The sequence below is a fragment of the Micropterus salmoides genome, unplaced genomic scaffold, assembly GCF_014851395.1.
Source record: "Micropterus salmoides isolate LMB-PRFRI ecotype aquatic unplaced genomic scaffold, ASM1485139v1 Ms_hic_scaffold_5, whole genome shotgun sequence".
Lineage (NCBI taxonomy): Eukaryota > Metazoa > Chordata > Actinopteri > Centrarchiformes > Centrarchidae > Micropterus > Micropterus salmoides.
In genome coordinates, this window is record NW_024044237.1 from 39,418,323 (window position 1) to 39,435,640 (window position 17,318).

Sequence of the window (17,318 nt, forward strand, 5' to 3'; positions counted from 1 at the left end):
TCTGGTGCACACGAGATACTTTCTGGTGCACACAAAATACTTTCTGGTGCACACGAGATACTATCTGGTGCACATGAGATACTTTCTGGTGCACACGAGATACTATCTGGTGCACACAAAATACTTTCTGGTGCACACGAGATACTTTCTGGTGCACATTAAATACTTTCTGGTGCACATTAAATACTTTCTGGTGCACACAAGATGCTATCTGGTGCACATTAAATACTTTCTGGTGCACATTAAATACTTTCTGGTGCACACAAGATGCTATCTGGTGCACATTAAATACTTTCTGGTGCACATTAAATACTTTCTGGTGCACACGAGATGCTATCTGGTGCACATTAAATACTTTCTGGTGCACACGAGATGCTATCTGGTGCACATTAAATACTTTCTGGTGCACATTAAATACTTTCTGGTGCACACGAGATGCTATCTGGTGCACATTAAATACTTTCTGGTGCACATTAAATACTTTCTGGTGCACATTAAATACTTTCTGGTGCACACAAGATGCTATCTGGTGCACATTAAATTCTTTCTGGTGCACACAAGATGCTATCTGGTGCACATTAAATACTTTCTGGTGCACATTAAATACTTTCTGGTGCACACGAGATGCTATCTGGTGCACATTAAATACTTTCTGGTGCACACGAGATACTTTCTGGTTCACATTAAATACTTTCTGGTGCACATTAAATACTTTCTGGTGCACACAAGATGCTATATGGTGCACATTAAATACTTTCTGGTGCACATTAAATACTTTCTGGTGCACACGAGATGCTATCTGGTGCACATTAAATACTTTCTGGTGCACATTAAATACTTTCTGGTGCACACGAGATGCTATCTGGTGCACATTAAATACTTTCTGGTGCACACGAGATGCTATCTGGTGCACATTAAATACTTTCTGGTGCACACAAGATGCTATCTGGTGCACATTAAATACTTTCTGGTGCACATTAAATACTTTCTGGTGCACATTAAATACTTTCTGGTGCACACAAGATGCTATCTGGTGCACATTAAATACTTTCTGGTGCACACAAGATGCTATCTGGTGCACATTAAATACTTTCTGGTGCACATTAAATACTTTCTGGTGCACACGAGATACTTTCTGGTGCACATTAAATACTTTCTGGTGCACACGAGATGCTATCTGGTGCACATTAAATACTTTCTGGTGCACATTAAATACTTTCTGGTGCACACGAGATGCTATCTGGTGCACATTAAATACTTTCTGGTGCACACGAGATGCTATCTGGTGCACACGAGATGCTATCTGGTGCACATTAAATACTTTCTGGTGCACACGAGATGCTATCTGGTGCACATTAAATACTTTCTGGTGCACACGAGATGCTATCTGGTGCACATTAAATACTTTCTGGTGCACATTAAATACTTTCTGGTGCACACGAGATGCTATCTGGTGCACATTAAATACTTTCTGGTGCACACAAGATGCTATCTGGTGCACATTAAATACTTTCTGGTGCACATTAAATACTTTCTGGTGCACATTAAATACTTTCTGGTGCACACAAGATGCTATCTGGTGCACATTAAATACTTTCTGGTGCACACAAGATGCTATCTGGTGCACATTAAATACTTTCTGGTGCACATTAAATACTTTCTGGTGCACACGAGATACTTTCTGGTGCACATTAAATACTTTCTGGTGCACACGAGATGCTATCTGGTGCACATTAAATACTTTCTGGTGCACACAAAATACTTTCTGGTGCACACGAGATACTTTCTGGTGCACATTAAATACTTTCTGGTGCACATTAAATACTTTCTGGTGCACACAAGATGCTATCTGGTGCACATTAAATACTTTCTGGTGCACATTAAATACTTTCTGGTGCACACGAGATGCTATCTGGTGCACATTAAATACTTTCTGGTGCACATTAAATACTTTCTGGTGCACACGAGATGCTATCTGGTGCACATTAAATACTTTCTGGTGCACACGAGATGCTATCTGGTGCACATTAAATACTTTCTGGTGCACACGAGATGCTATCTGGTGCACATTAAATACTTTCTGGTGCACATTAAATACTTTCTGGTGCACATTAAATACTTTCTGGTGCCCAAAAGATACTATTTGGTGCAGTATTGGCTGCTTGTAAGGGCAGTCTCGTTCTTTCGGTCACTACCTAAAGCTTGTGAGCTGAGGTCAGGGGTTGGAACGTACCTTTCCATCTTCCACTCTTTTGTTAAATTAAATTACTGGATAGCAGCTTTCTGTTCCTGACAGTTTTTGACACTTTGGTACATTTCGGTCAGTACCAAAGATTAAGTCTGATACCCAGCCCTAGAAACCGTTGTTGCGTGTGTTGTGTGTATGTGTTTACGCATCAGCCACAGAGGGGTGAAGTAACCAAAGGACCAGGGTGCATTGTGCTCATTACAGCCCAGACATACGCATCAGAATATGCTTTGACAAACCTGCGTACCTGTTCAGGCGTCCTAGTTTCAGCCTGTTAACAGCTGATGTTCCTCAGAGTCACAAACGTGCAACATTTCAATTAAGAAGCAACTACAAAGTCCCTTATTTTCAACCAGTAGACAGCGTAACTTTCTCTGTGCAGGTGCTCCCAGGAGGGCGTCGTGTACCCATAATCCTCTGGTGCAGATCAGGCACCTTTTCAGTGACAAGCAGAGATGCTGCTGGATTTCTTTGCTCGATACTTAGCAATAGTCTCAATTTCGAAAATTCCAGCTAGCTTGCGAGTTATCATTAAAATGGCGTCCTGATCCTCGTGCCCGTGGAGCTTTTGTTCTCTTTGTCGTCAGCGAGCAGGAGAACGAAGCTCCACGAGAAGCTCCGATCCACTTTTGGCCAAATAAACCACGGTTCCTGTTCCTCTCCCGTCCTGTTAAGAAGATTGCTGCTCTGTTACCACAAAGTCCGTCTCGTCTTAACGCTCCTGCTCAGATGGCACGCTGAGATTTGACCGGACTCTCCCGGGCTTCAGCGGTGGTTTTGAGGCGAGCAGATCCGTCACCTCCGATCACACCTGGCAGATGTTGTAGTAGACGGTGTGCGCGTGCTTCTCGCCCGGTGAGTCGAACATGCAGTCTTTGTGCGTGTGGATCTCCGTCATTGGCACGTCTACGCTGTGGGAGTTGTTGTGAGGAGTCTGAGTGCCGTAAGACGGTACATTCTGCAGAGGAAACACACAAAGACACAATAAAAACACTGTACGGCCGTTAACCATGCTGTAATTTATAATGCTTTGGGGGATGGGCGTCTTTTTTTCCTGTGATTTCTAAGAAGATTACTGGATTTTTATTCAGCAAGAATATCAGAGATGTTATATCCACGGAAAGTTTAAATCACACCGAATCCAAAAATACGTGTATGATGTCTGATAGTTCAGATTTGACTGAGTTGCAAACAGTGTTGGGAAGGTTACTTTGGAAATAAATAGGTTACCAATTACAAGTTACCCTATTAGAAACGTAATAGTAGTTGAACTGTTTCAATTACTTTATCAAAGCGTAGTAACTTAATTACATTTAATTACTTTTGGCCTACTTTTCTAAATTTGTAATGAATATTCTCAATTGTTTGTTTAAAACGGGCGGAGAACCAATCAGAACAGTATCAAACTTTAGTAAGCACTAAGTGTGCTCATGAAAAACATGCAAAGCAACAAAATGAATATTATTCAACATAAAGCCGAGATTTTTACAGATATATTCAGATGTTACCCCCCCAATGTGATCATGAACATTTTCATAAGTAACTGTAATTTAATTACACATTTTTACCCAGTAACTGTTGCAGATTACATTTATTTTATAACTGAATTACATGTAACTAGTTACTCACCAATACTGGTCATAACTCCCAGAAGGACTGCTATGGTGGAGTGTTTTAACATCCCCAGTGGGCTGTGTCACAGTTACTGTACTGCAGTCTGCAGCAGCGAAACCGGGCTGCGATCTAATCTTTATGGGCAATTGCTCCCCGTCAAAGTCCGTCCACTGAAGAACTTGTTTTTGCAGCTGACAGGCTGAAGTGTGTGACAGCATTATGGAACGGATCGCTTCGAGAGAAACCTTTTTTTAAGAATAAAATAATTTTTGCTTAACCAGAAACAGTCCCTATATCGCTCTCATCAAAGCCATTGATAAAAACAGTCATTTCACATTAACAGGAGTTGCTGGTCTACTGCTGCCCTCGTTGCTTAGATTGTTTGCATTATTGTGTGACTTTGGTGTTTTTAAAGGGTTAAAAACACCAAAGTCACATAACTGATGGAGGCAGTGGTAGATCAGAGAGGTAAAATTACTATATTTGTCAAGGGAGTCTGGTGGCTTTTACGAGAGTGATATAGCGACTGTTTCTGGTTAAACAGAAAGGATCTTACTCTTAAATAAGAGCGATCCGTTCCATAAAGCTGTCAGACACTTGTAATAACAAGCTGAGCGTGTCGGGCTGTCAGCTACTGTGATGGTGAGTGATTGTAAGTGATTTTAGAAATAATTCTGTTAAACTAACTAAAGTATTTCTCAGTTGGATATTAATGGACTTTTCTGCCCGGCAACAGGGAGCGCTGCAGAGGGCTTGACAAAGACTCGAGCTGACAGTCAGAGCTTTAATCTCTTGTGTTTGTTGGTCTGACCTCAGCAAAGTCTGCTGTAATCTAATCTAACACACAGGCATTAAGGAAGTCACAGCTCACAGGTGTAATGGAAAGGTTAATTTAGTTAATTTATTCTAACATTTTACAGTAACTTTCCTCCATGGAAGCCAGTTTCTGATGGGAAATAAATTTAAAGTAATAAATGACAAAAATCAGAACACTAATGGGAAGTGTATATTTATTATTATATTATATTATTATATATACTATAATGAATGCTATATTACTCTTTAACAGCAATATTATGAGACAGACATGTTTTAAAAGCCAACACTGACAAGTCAAAACATTTATCAGAGTCAAAATTACAGACTGTGTTTTTACTTTTCCTGCTTCACTGAGGGGGAAATCTTTCCGACAGAGGTGGCCGATGATTCCCGCCGCCAGAGCGTCGCCCAGAACGTTGATCATGGTCCGAAACCTGTCGCTGCAGACACGGGGGGGGAGGAGGATACATGTGAAACCAAAATATATATAATATATGGAGTATTTTATACTCACATCCTTATTACCATGTGATGCTACTACACAGCTGGAGTTACACGTTACTTTGCAGATTCAGACATTAAACACAAAACTTGTGATTACTGAATTAATTATTGTTATTTATTTGACCACCGGCAGAATATAAAACAGACAGTGGTGGGCAGTAATTAAGTACATTTACTAAAGTACTGTACTTCAGCACACATTTGAGGTATTTGTACTTTACTTGAGTATTTACTTTTCATGCCACTTTCTACTTCTGCTCCACCTCAGAGGGAGATCTTGTACTTTTTACTGACAGCTTCAGTTTCTTTGCAAAGTCAGAGTTTATAAAATATGATGTTTAGTTATAAATTAAAACTATTAGAGAATATTTTATACAAGTACAGCTGGTACATTTATCAGATTGACATTTATATTAACCGACAACAACTTTTACATTTACATTTTTCATGTAAAAACATCTGATGGTTCCACAGACGTGAAGATTTGCTGCTTTTCCTTTGAATTTATTTGTAATAATGTTGATCTTTGTGCCGTTGGTCGGACAAAACAAAGCACTGTGAGGGCGTCACTTTGGGCTCAATTCATGGGCTCGAAATTGATTAATGGAGAAAATATTCAGCTGACTGATCCAGACTGAAAATAATCAGCTCAGCTGCACTCTGATATTAAAGAGTTAAAATGAGCTCAACAACTACAGCAGCAACATCCTGCTTTACAATAATGATGAGGAATAACAATAAACTTATATATAATAGTACAACAGTCACAGGACATTGAGTACTTTTATTTTTAATACTTTAAGTACATTTTTCTGATTACACTTGCTGCTGTTTTTTTTTTTAATAATGTATACTAATAGTACTTTTTACTTTTGATACGTGTATATGTTTAAAAGCAGGTACTTTTGCACATTGACTCAAGTACAAATTTAAGTTAAAGACTTATATGAAGGAAAGGTATCTCTACTTTTACTTTAATAGGCTACTTAAAGTTCATTTTCCTGATTATACTTGCATACTGTTACTTTAGTAAAGTTTTCAATGCAGTACTTTTGCTTGTAACAGTGTATTTTTACAGTGTGGTATTAGCACTTTTACTGAAGTAAAGGATCTGAATACTTCGTCCTCCACTGCACACACACAAAAATATAACTGAGTAAGTTCAATTTTTATTGGAAGCAGTTTATAATTACAGTGTTTAATAAATAGCACAGTTTGCCTGCTGTATTTATAAATTCGGTTTGTCATGTCAGTAACAGCTGACACACAGAACCGTACTTTTTACTTTTGATATTTGTATATTTTTAAAAGCAGGTACTTTTGTACTTTGAATATTTAGCAAAGGTATCTGTACTTTTACCCAAGTACAGGATCTGTGTACTGGAAACAGGGAGCTCCATGTTAACGCGCCACAACATTAAAGTGTAAATAATACTAAGACCTTTCTGCATTACGAGCGCTGTAACTTACAGGATCCAGTCGATGGCCACGATGAGTGTGATGTCATCTGGCGGCAGGCCCACGGATGTCAGTACGATCACCATGGTAACCAGACCGGCCTGAGGAATCCCCGCTGCACCGATGCTAGCGGCTGTGGCTGTGATGCTGCCGGACAGACAGAAGAATAATTTAATTTATTTAGAGCTGATGGCAGGCTTGTTGTCTTTGACCCAGGTAAAATAAACCTGACCCCGAAACCAAAGCAGACTGAGTTTGAATGTGAAGGTCTGATCCTGAATAATAATAATTTTCTATCTTATACTGGCTCTTCATTTCAGCCTCTGTCTGAAACAAGCTGTAGATGCTCCTGTCTCTTGTTTAACATGAACATCTGACATTGTAACATTATAGAAATGCCAGAAAATGTGAAAAACCATAATTGGTCCCCTTTAAATTCATTCTTTTGACACTGTTAAAGAAAGTTCTGTCTGAGGGCGCTTCTTCAAATGAGCATGTTAAAATCTTCTTATGGTGCTCAGTAGAGCTGCAACAATTAGTCGATTATTCGATTAGTCGGTTGAAAGAAAATTAATCGACAACTATTTTGATAATCGATTAATCGTTTCAGGCATTTATTAATCGAAAATGTGAAAAATGATCTTGATCTTGTTAAATTGAGGAATTGCTGCTATTCTTTGTCATTTATGATAGTAAAGTCTTTGGGTTTTGGACTGTTGGTTGGACCAAAGAAGCAATTTCTTGACATTTTATAGATTTAACGATTAGTCGATTAATCGTGAAAATTGTTGGCAGATTAGTCAATAATGAAAATTAGTTGCAGCCCTAGTGCTCAGGTAACCTGGCCAGTTGGTTTTGTGCATATTAATAGTGGGGATGAAGAATACTGTAACAGGACATTTTATGAGATGTTCCCAGTTTAGGATGTTTTATGGGTATTTCAGATTTTCAGTTGGTCCAGTATCGAGCGAGCGCTGCAGTCGGCTCAGCTTGTTGTTACAAGTCTTTGACAGCATTATGGAAAGGATCCCTACACAGAGAGAGACCTTTTGTTAAGGAGGAAGACCCTGTTTGTTTAACCAGAAGCAGTTACCATAGCGCTCTTGTCAAAGTCACCAGACTCCATTGATAAAAACAGTCATTTTACTCTGCAGATCACGGGAGTTGCTGGTTCAGCACTGCTTCACTCGGTTTGTTTGTTTCTGTTATTGTGTGACTTTGTGTTTTTAAAGGGTTAAAAACACAAAAGTCACACCATAACACAAATTAACCGACGGAGGCAGCGGTGAACCAGAGAGGTAAAAGTACTATTTTTGTGAAGGGAGTCTGGTGGCTTTGACAAGAGCGATATAGTAACTGTGCCTGGTTAAAAAAAAAAGATCTTACTGTTTAAAAAATCTCTCTCTCTGCAGGGATCCTTTCTATAATGACACTTGTAATAACAGTCTGAGCCTGTCAGCGGCAAAAAACAGGCTCTTTGACAGGGTGCAATCTGACAGACATTTGTTTTGTTACCCTTTGGATAAGATTCTTTCCGTTTGAGAAAAAGTTTGACATTTTGTTTGTCCTGTCGCTCAAAACCTCCCGACTTGTCTTAGAGACAGTCTCAGCATGTCTGTGCTGGTTTACCTGATGGTGACCAACTGGCCGAAGTCCAGCTCGTAGTCATTAACCTGAGCGATAAAGATGGCCGCCACGGCCTCGTACAGCGCTGTGCCGTCCATGTTGATGGTGGCGCCCACAGGGAGGACGAACCGCGCGATCTGCCGGTCGACGTGGCAGTTTTCCAACAAACACTTCATGGTGATGGGCAGAGTGGCAGAGCTGAGGAGGAAGGGCGTCAAATTAAACCTTAGTGACAACCTGAACACACCCACAGACCAGCAGGTTAACCGAGGACGGTCCTGGACTCTGACCTGGAGGAGGTGGCCAGGGCGATCACCATGGCCTGCAGCAGCCCGCGGATGTAGGAGAAGGGGTTCTTCCTGGTTAGGATGAAGTAGAAGAAAGGGAGGAGGATGAGTCCGTGGACGAAGAGCCCGGCGAGCACCGTGATGCCGTACCAGCCCAGCTTCCTCCCCAGCGTGCTCGGGTCCTGCATGTCCAGGATCTTCCCCGCCACCAGAAAGATGATCCCAAACGGAAAGTACCTGAGAGGACGGAACAAAACGACATCCTGATGATTCGCGTGAGGCTCACCGGTCGTGGAGCTAAACATGTGAGGTCTGTCCCGAGGGCGGCGCTGGAGGAAGATCACAGAGTCGATCCTCCGGGGATCAGGAATATCCACCCCAGATATAATAGAAATCCAGCCAGATAGTTTGTCAAGGACCAGGTCAGGGGATGATTTTAGCCTGATAGGGACACTAGAGGACATTGCAGATAAAAGCTAAAGGGTTAAACCTGCCCCTGAAAACAAGGGCTGACCCTGAATAGCTGCAGATTCGATGCTTCGATAGGCGGAGCCTGATTCGACTGTCAAACTCACAGTCGAAGCTTCGCGCTCAACGTCTGATTTCACACAGAACTACCAGTTTTCTCCCAATAAGTTAATATACAGCCTGTTACAATAAACATTTCAACGTTTAATGCTGTAAATAAACTTTAAACTTTCAATAAATGTTTTTAAAGTGCGTGAATAAATCCATAATTGTAACCATAACCCCGGGGCGTCACGTGTAGGCAGCGGAAGAGGAACACTTGCTGAAGAGACGGAGCTCCAGCTTCACTGGGGATAATTTATCACGGTTGATGAACCACACAAAGAAAATGATATCGGTTTTAAACAGCAGGCTACTTGAAATAGACCCACGAGGAACCGCGACGTGCGCTCAGCTGTCGGCAAAAACTCTGCACAAGACCGGTGAATGACAGGCGAGAGGCGCCGCACACACAAAAACACACGCGACTACAGGCAGGACGTGACGGTTCCGATTGGACTATGTAAATCCTTAGTCGGGACAGCCGGACTGAAAACCTCTGGGTACTATCAGAAAACCTCTGGGTACTATCAGAAAACCTCTGGGTACTATCAGAAAACCTCTGGGTACTATCTGAAAACCTCTGGGTACTATCTGAAAACCTCTGGGTACTATCAGAAAACCTCTGGGTACTATCTGAAAACCTCTGGGTACTATCTGAAAACCTCTGGGTACTATCTGAAAACCTCTGGGTACTATCAGAAAACCTCTGGGTACTATCAGAAAACCTCTAGGTACTATCTGAAAACCTCTGGGTACTATCTGAAAACCTCTAGGTACTATCAGAAAACCTCTGGGTACTATCAGAAAACCTCTGGGTACTATCAGAAAACCTCTAGGTACTATCTGAAAACCTCTGGGTACTATCTGAAAACCTCTAGGTACTATCAGAAAACCTCTGGGTACTATCAGAAAACCTCTGGGTACTATCTGAAAACCTCTGGGTACTATCAGAAAACCTCTGGGTACTATCAGAAAACCTCTAGGTACTATCTGAAAACCTCTGGGTACTATCTGAAAACCTCTAGGTACTATCAGAAAACCTCTGGGTACTATCAGAAAACCTCTGGGTACTATCAGAAAACCTCTAGGTACTATCTGAAAACCTCTGGGTACTATCTGAAAACCTCTAGGTACTATCAGAAAACCTCTGGGTACTATCAGAAAACCTCTGGGTACTATCTGAAAACCTCTGGGTACTATCAGAAAACCTCTGGGTACTATCAGAAAACCTCTGGGTACTATCTGAAAACCTCTGGGTACTATCAGAAAACCTCTGGGTACTATCTGAAAACCTCTGGGTACTATCAGAAAACCTCTAGGTACTATCAGAAAACCTCTGGGTACTATCTGAAAACCTCTGGCTACTATCTGAAAACCTCTGGGTACTATCAGAAAACCTCTGGGTACTATCTGAAAACCTCTGGGTACTATCTGAAAACCTCTGGGTACTATCAGAAAACCTCTAGGTACTATCAGAAAACCTCTAGGTACTATCTGAAAACCTCTGGGTACTATCAGAAAACCTCTGGGTACTATCAGAAAACCTCTAGGTACTATCAGAAAACCTCTGGGTACTATCAGAAAACCTCTAGGTACTATCTGAAAACCTCTGGGTACTATCAGAAAACCTCCACAGGACAACATGTCTGCTGTTAAAGAGGCCAGTGTACTGTAGCGTGTACTGTGTGTACTGTAGCATGTACTGTGTGTACTGTAGCATGTACTGTGTGTACTGTAGCGTGTACTGTGTGTACTGTAGCGTGTACTGTGTGTACTGTAGCATGTACTGTAGCATGTACTGTGTGTACTGTGTGTACTGTAGCATGTACTGTGTGTACTGTAGCATGTACTGTGTGTACTGTGTGTACTGTAGCATGTACTGTGTGTACTGTGGAATGTACTGTGTGTACTGTGTGTACTGTAGCATGTACTGTGTGTACTGTGTGTACTGTGTGTACTGTAGCATGTACTGTGTGTACTGTAGCATGTAATGTGTGTACTGTAGCGTGTACTGTAGCGTGTACTGTAGCATGTACTGTGTGTACTGTGTGTACTGTAGCATGTACTGTGTGTACTGTGTGTACTGTGTGTACTGTATCATGTACTGTGTGTACTGTAGCATGTACTGTGTGTACTGTAGCATGTACTGTAGCATGTACTGTGTGTACTGTAGCATGTACTGTGTGTACTGTGTGTACTGTAGCATGTACTGTGTGTACTGTAGCATGTACTGTAGCATGTACTGTGTGTACTGTAGCATGTACTGTGTGTACTGTGTGTACTGTAGCATGTACTGTGTGTACTGTCTGTACTGTGTATACTGTAGCATGTACTGTGTGTACTGTAGCATGTACTGTGTGTACTGTAGCATGTACTGTGTGTACTGTGTGTACTGTAGCATGTACTGTGTGTACTGTGTGTACTGTAGCATGTACTGTGTGTACTGTGTGTACTGTGTGTACTGTATCATGTACTGTGTGTACTGTAGCATGTACTGTGTGTACTGTAGCATGTACTGTAGCATGTACTGTGTGTACTCTAGCATGTACTGTGTGTACTGTAGCATGTACTGTAGCATGTACTGTGTGTACTGTAGCATGTACTGTGTGTACTGTAGCATGTACTGTGTGTACTGTGTGTACTGTGTGTACTGTAGCATGTACTGTGTGTACTGTCTGTACTGTGTATACTGTAGCATGTACTGTGTGTACTGTAGCATGTACTGTGTGTACTGTAGCATGTACTGTGTGTACTGTGTGTACTGTAGCATGTACTGTGTGTACTGTGTGTACTGTGTGTACTGTAGCATGTACTGTGTGTACTGTAGCGTGTACTGTGTGTACTGTGTGTACTGTAGCGTGTACTGTGTGTACTGTGTGTACTGTGTGTACTGTGTGTACTGTAGCATGTACTGTGTGTACTGTAGTGTGTACTGTAGCGTGTACTGTGTGTACTGTGTGTACTGTGTGTACTGTGTGTACTGTAGCATGTACTGTGTGTACTGTAGTGTGTACTGTAGCATGTACTGTGTGTACTGTGTGTACTGTAGCATGTACTGTGTGTACTGTGTGTACTGTGTGTACTGTAGCATGTACTGTGTGTACTGTAGCGTGTACTGTGTGTACTGTGTGTACTGTAGCGTGTACTGTGTGTACTGTGTGTACTGTGTGTACTGTGTGTACTGTAGCATGTACTGTGTGTACTGTAGTGTGTACTGTAGCGTGTACTGTGTGTACTGTGTGTTCTTCTCACCAGACGGCAGCGTTGATGATCTTCATTACGCACTCGTTGATACACTGACAGACGTTGACCAGTGGAGCTCCTCGCTCTCCCATTCTGCCCAGCAACAGGCCTACAACAACACAGCTATTATTATTATTATTATTATTATAAGAATAATCAGAAAACGCCACTGTGGTTTGTTCAGGGGGAGGAATGGGAGGGATTATGGGTAGAAGAAGTTATACCTGTTCACAAAAGAGTGAACTACAGAAACTGCAGACGTCTGATCTGTTTAACAACCAGCTCAATTTAGAAGACGGCGTTTCTTATAAAAACCTCAGGACGCAATAAGCGTGCGGCGTTCTGCTCACCCATGGTGGCGGAGAAGATGACGATGCCGAGGACGTTCATCTGCTGGCTGCTGCCGGGACTCGTCTTGTACATGATCTCCGGGGGCGGCGTCAGCTCCAGGTACACCGTGCGACCTTCGGGGCCGCTCTCGTGGGGGACCACGTACACGAAGTTTGGCTGGATGGTTCTGGTCGGGACTTTGAGGATGGGAACCAGGTCCGTTTTGTACTGCAGAAACACAGAGTCGGGTTTGTTACAGGAAGTTCTGAGACGATTTGAAAAAGTGCTAAACTTTCTCCGCGTGAATCGTCTCACCTGCTGAAACGTGGCCTCGATTATATTAGAGGGAACCATGTTCCTGTGGAGGCAAAGAGAAGACGCGTGATTCAAAATGACGAGAACACAAAGCTGCGATGTTCAAATATTTGAGCCTGAGTTTAAGATAAAAGCAGAATAATAAATGTTATGATCAACGGCATCAAAACCCTAAAACAGATCAATAAAACAAATGATTCCAGACCAGCAGCTGCCCGATGGAAAAGGACGCACTTCCTCTTCTAACAAGACCAGGACCATGAATAATTTGTTCCACGGTTCTGAGAGGAGACGGCCTCAATAAAACTTCTCAGCTGGACACTTGTGAATAATTTGGTGATTTTTGGGCACAGTTTGGTGGACAAGAGGATAAGATTTGATTGATCCCACATAGGAGAAATTCACTTGTTACGGCAGCTCCAGATACAAGAATACACAACAGATGCAAAAGCACAGAAAGACACAATATACTGTAAGAAAATAAGAGAAACAGTTGTAAATAAAGATCAAATATAAATATATAGATATTACAGCTGCAACGATTATTCGATTAGTCGGTCGAAAGAAAATTAATTGACAACAATTTTGATAATAAAGTAAAAATGTGAAAAATTTGCTGGTTTTATCTTGTTAATTTGAGGAATTGCTGCTATATTTTCTGTCATTTAAAGTCTTGACATTTTATAGACTTACCGATTAGTTGATTAATCATGGAAAAAGTCGGCAGATAGTCGATAATGAAAATAATCGTTGCAGCCCTAATGTATCTATCTATTGATCTATATATATATATATATATATATATATATATATATACACACACACACACACACACACACACACACACATATATAGTCGTGTGTTTGTGTGATTTACTGATTCCTTTTACTGATAGAGCTGCAACTACCAGTCGATTAATCAATAATCAATACGTAAAACATTTTAAAATGATTTCAAATGACTTTCCTCTAAACATCGTGGTAAATTAATTATTATTTTGATTTTGGACAAAATGAAACTTAATGACATTTTCTGATGTTATTTTGACAAAGCGATTAATTGATTAATTGAGAATATAATCAGCAGATTCATTGATTATGAGGATTATTGTACTTTTAGTTTAATCTGACACAAGATGTAAAAAAAAAAAAAAGGTTTTGTGTAATTTGGGGATCTTTTGACGGGTTTGGTGTGATATCAAGTCGCTCATGATAATCCCAGTACAATCACTGATGTGAAATAAATATATAACCTAATATATTCATGACATTTTGATGTATTAATGTTGTGACAACAGAAACAGGTACAGGTTGCTGCCACAGTGAAGAAGTAGTCGTGTAAATGACGTGTAAATGTTTAGTTTACTACAGTAAAGTACATTTAATGAAGTACAAAACAATCTGAGCTTTCATGTCACGCTGTAACATTTATTTAGTTACTAACAACTTAACAAATCAAGATTTAACATTAAAAATGTACGTTAAACTTTAATTCAGAGCATGGTTATATATTAAACCAGTGGCTCGCGGGCCTTTCAGCGCGTGCACGTGATCCAGCACGTCCGACGTGACGCCGGACGGCAGGAAGGTAAACGCCGGTGAATCAGGAGGGAAAACATTTGAGATCACTCGACCTTCACCAGGAAGGTCAGAGGTCAACGGGATGATGATGCGTTCGACCTGCTCGTGAGCTGGGTCTGCCAACGTGCTGCAGCAGAGATCATTGATGGCACCGCCGCTGACTCAGTTAATCTGTCACTTATCCCTGCAGGATTACTAAAAATACACCGATCAGCCCGGTCTGTAACTGGATTAATGTGTGTTTGTGTGTTTTCTACTACTTGTTGTTGATCTAAGTGTTGTTCGGCCGCTCCGGTCTGTCAGTCACCGAGTTTCTACAAACTGATCTGTTCACAGAGCAACTGCACTTTTATTAGCCGACCTTTTATTAAAACGACCTGTGTGTTACGTATAACTGATCTTAAAGCCTTGAGTCGAATGTAAACAACTATTAACACAAATTCAAGAAATCCCCGTGAATTCAGAGCAACTTGCAAATTTGACGGATCGCTGCAACTTCTCTGGAAATTTGCAACATGCTGTCACGCCTCAGCAAACTCAAACTTTTAGACGACGCAGCAGCACACGTGCGACACCAATAACTTCAGCAAAGCGGGGAAGCTGTTCTGCAGAACGTGCAGCGTTGTGGTCGAACATAAAGGAAACACTTTGAGAGAGAACGTCAGAAAAACATGGAGGAGGTCAGAGAGACACTGAGACACAGGCTGCTGCATCCGATCAGCTGCAGGACAGAATCAGCTGGTTTAAATATGCGGGGTCAGGCCCGGATATACTTGCTTTTAACTACGCGTTTGGGTCTGCAAGATGGCGTCCGTGCGTTCCTTTGGAGCGTAGGTTGTGCACGTCTGCAGAAATTAACGCTACGCGCAAACTCCTGCTCCAAACACCAGCCAGGTGGTGGCGATATGCAGTGGGTTTGCCAACCGCCGTTAAACACAAAAGAAGAAGAAGGTCAGATTTAAGAAAGATTTATGGCGGGTTGTTTAGAATAAAACTCCTGGAGCTAGTCCGCAATTACTGAGATCGTTATGACGTCTCATTAAAACCACAACCTGCTCCAGTGTCGCCGTGTTTAGTTTGTTTACAATGTGCACATTCGAGAGATGATCCGGTCCTAGTGGATTCAGGTTAAATCCTCCAGGTACACGCAAAGTACGCAGGCAAGTATGTGAACAACGTCGTTCGCTTCGCCGACACCTGTCTACGCCTACACATTGTTGAAAAGTAAGTATGTCAGGCGCTTTAGGGTTAGGCCCTTAACAACTATATTTCTAAAGTTTAAAATCCACCTTTGCTGTTTTCACTTGTTCCCACAATTTAATAGCAAAAAAGAACATTTCAACTTTCATCATTATTTTTTAGAAAAGCTGCTGCAAAATCTGAAAAAAGGCCCTTGAAAGCCTGGAGGGACTGATTAAAGATGATTAAAGTTAAGATTTATTTAACTTTTACTTCTTTTGACAGCGATTCATTATTTGTATTTTTAGTGTTTTCTTTATTCACAACTAAACATTACCTTAATTATCAACTTATCTGCCAACAATTTTATTAATAAATTCATTGTTTTGTCTGTAAACTGTCAAAATTTATCATTTATTTATTTCTGTAAAGCTGATGTCTTCAAATGTCCTGTTTTTTATTTCCAACAGTCCAAAACTCGGGTCACTGAGAGGCCGACTCCGAGAATGATTGACAGTTTGTGGCTGATAATTCACTTAAATGATCAACGACCCCCCCCCCCCCCCCCCCCGACACTGAGTTACGTGGAAGCACGTGAAAGCCATGAGTCCTGAGTTCTTTCCAACGGTATTGATGATAACTCTCTTATTAAAAAAATTAAATACTGATATTGTGTTGTAATAATAAAAAATAAAACACACCAATGCTGTTGACACAATGTACAGATAACCTGCAACCCCTGCTGGAGCAAGAGAACTACACAACGATCATATACGATATTTAATGTTTAATTAGGCTCAAAACTCATGTTAGGTCTAATTTTCGGGACAAACCGGAAAGGGGTCGGGACAACTGCTCGTAATTCGGGACTGTCCCGGATTTTTCGGGATGTCTGGTCATCCTACCACCGTGAAAAGAGTAGCGTTATTTCCTGTTGCTGGAGTTTATAGGTGTTATTCACTCTGGGGACCCTGGGGACATTGTCCCCACCACTTTTTGAAATGGCTGATTTTGTCCCCACCACTTTTTTAAAGCACACTTTGTTTAAAAACATTCTGAAATATAGCTTGCAGTTAACTAACAAATGAAAATGCCTTTAGAAAGGTTTGTTTACACATTAAGAAAACAGGCAATGCAATTAAAATGTAGAAGAAGCAAAAGTGCACTGTCCAAAAAAAGGAACTTAAGCAAAAAAACACCCAAAAAACAAGCGCTGATTATAAAACAACCTAAAAACGATCAGTAACTTTAACAAGCTGTTGACACAGTTTCTTTTTTTCCGTTCTCTCCCTGTGAACATGACAAAAGAGGAGGGACGACTAAATCGTGCCTGCATGTGTGCTGCCTCAGCAGGGACGATTAGCTCGGCACTGAGGATATCTTTAAAACACTGTCTAAGCATCTTTTAGTCTCGTTCTGGTGAACCTAATATCGCGTATCGTGAAGTGTCTCTTCACACCCCTGATCTGAGCCCCTGTGTCCCCACCGCTTTTCAACACAAAGTGACGCCCTTGCTGGAGTTCAGTGGTTGAGATTGTAGAGAAG

General features: G+C 41.2%; 1 protein-coding gene across 1 annotated transcript in view; it reads right to left on the reverse strand.

The window, feature by feature from the left end:
- Positions 1-3,053: 3,053 nt before the first annotated feature.
- LOC119888387 (excitatory amino acid transporter 5-like) overlaps positions 3,054-17,318 on the reverse strand; it is a 29,511-nt gene continuing 15,246 nt past the window's right edge. Inside the window, exons 4-11 of the mRNA XM_038698949.1 lie at positions 13,015-13,057; positions 12,720-12,927; positions 12,379-12,478; positions 8,560-8,793; positions 8,273-8,467; positions 6,656-6,790; positions 5,019-5,121; positions 3,054-3,206 (exon numbers count right to left, since the gene is read on the reverse strand). Of these exons, the coding sequence (XP_038554877.1) occupies positions 3,054-3,206; positions 5,019-5,121; positions 6,656-6,790; positions 8,273-8,467; positions 8,560-8,793; positions 12,379-12,478; positions 12,720-12,927; positions 13,015-13,057 (1,171 nt within the window). The remainder of the gene's footprint in view (positions 3,207-5,018; positions 5,122-6,655; positions 6,791-8,272; positions 8,468-8,559; positions 8,794-12,378; positions 12,479-12,719; positions 12,928-13,014; positions 13,058-17,318) is intronic.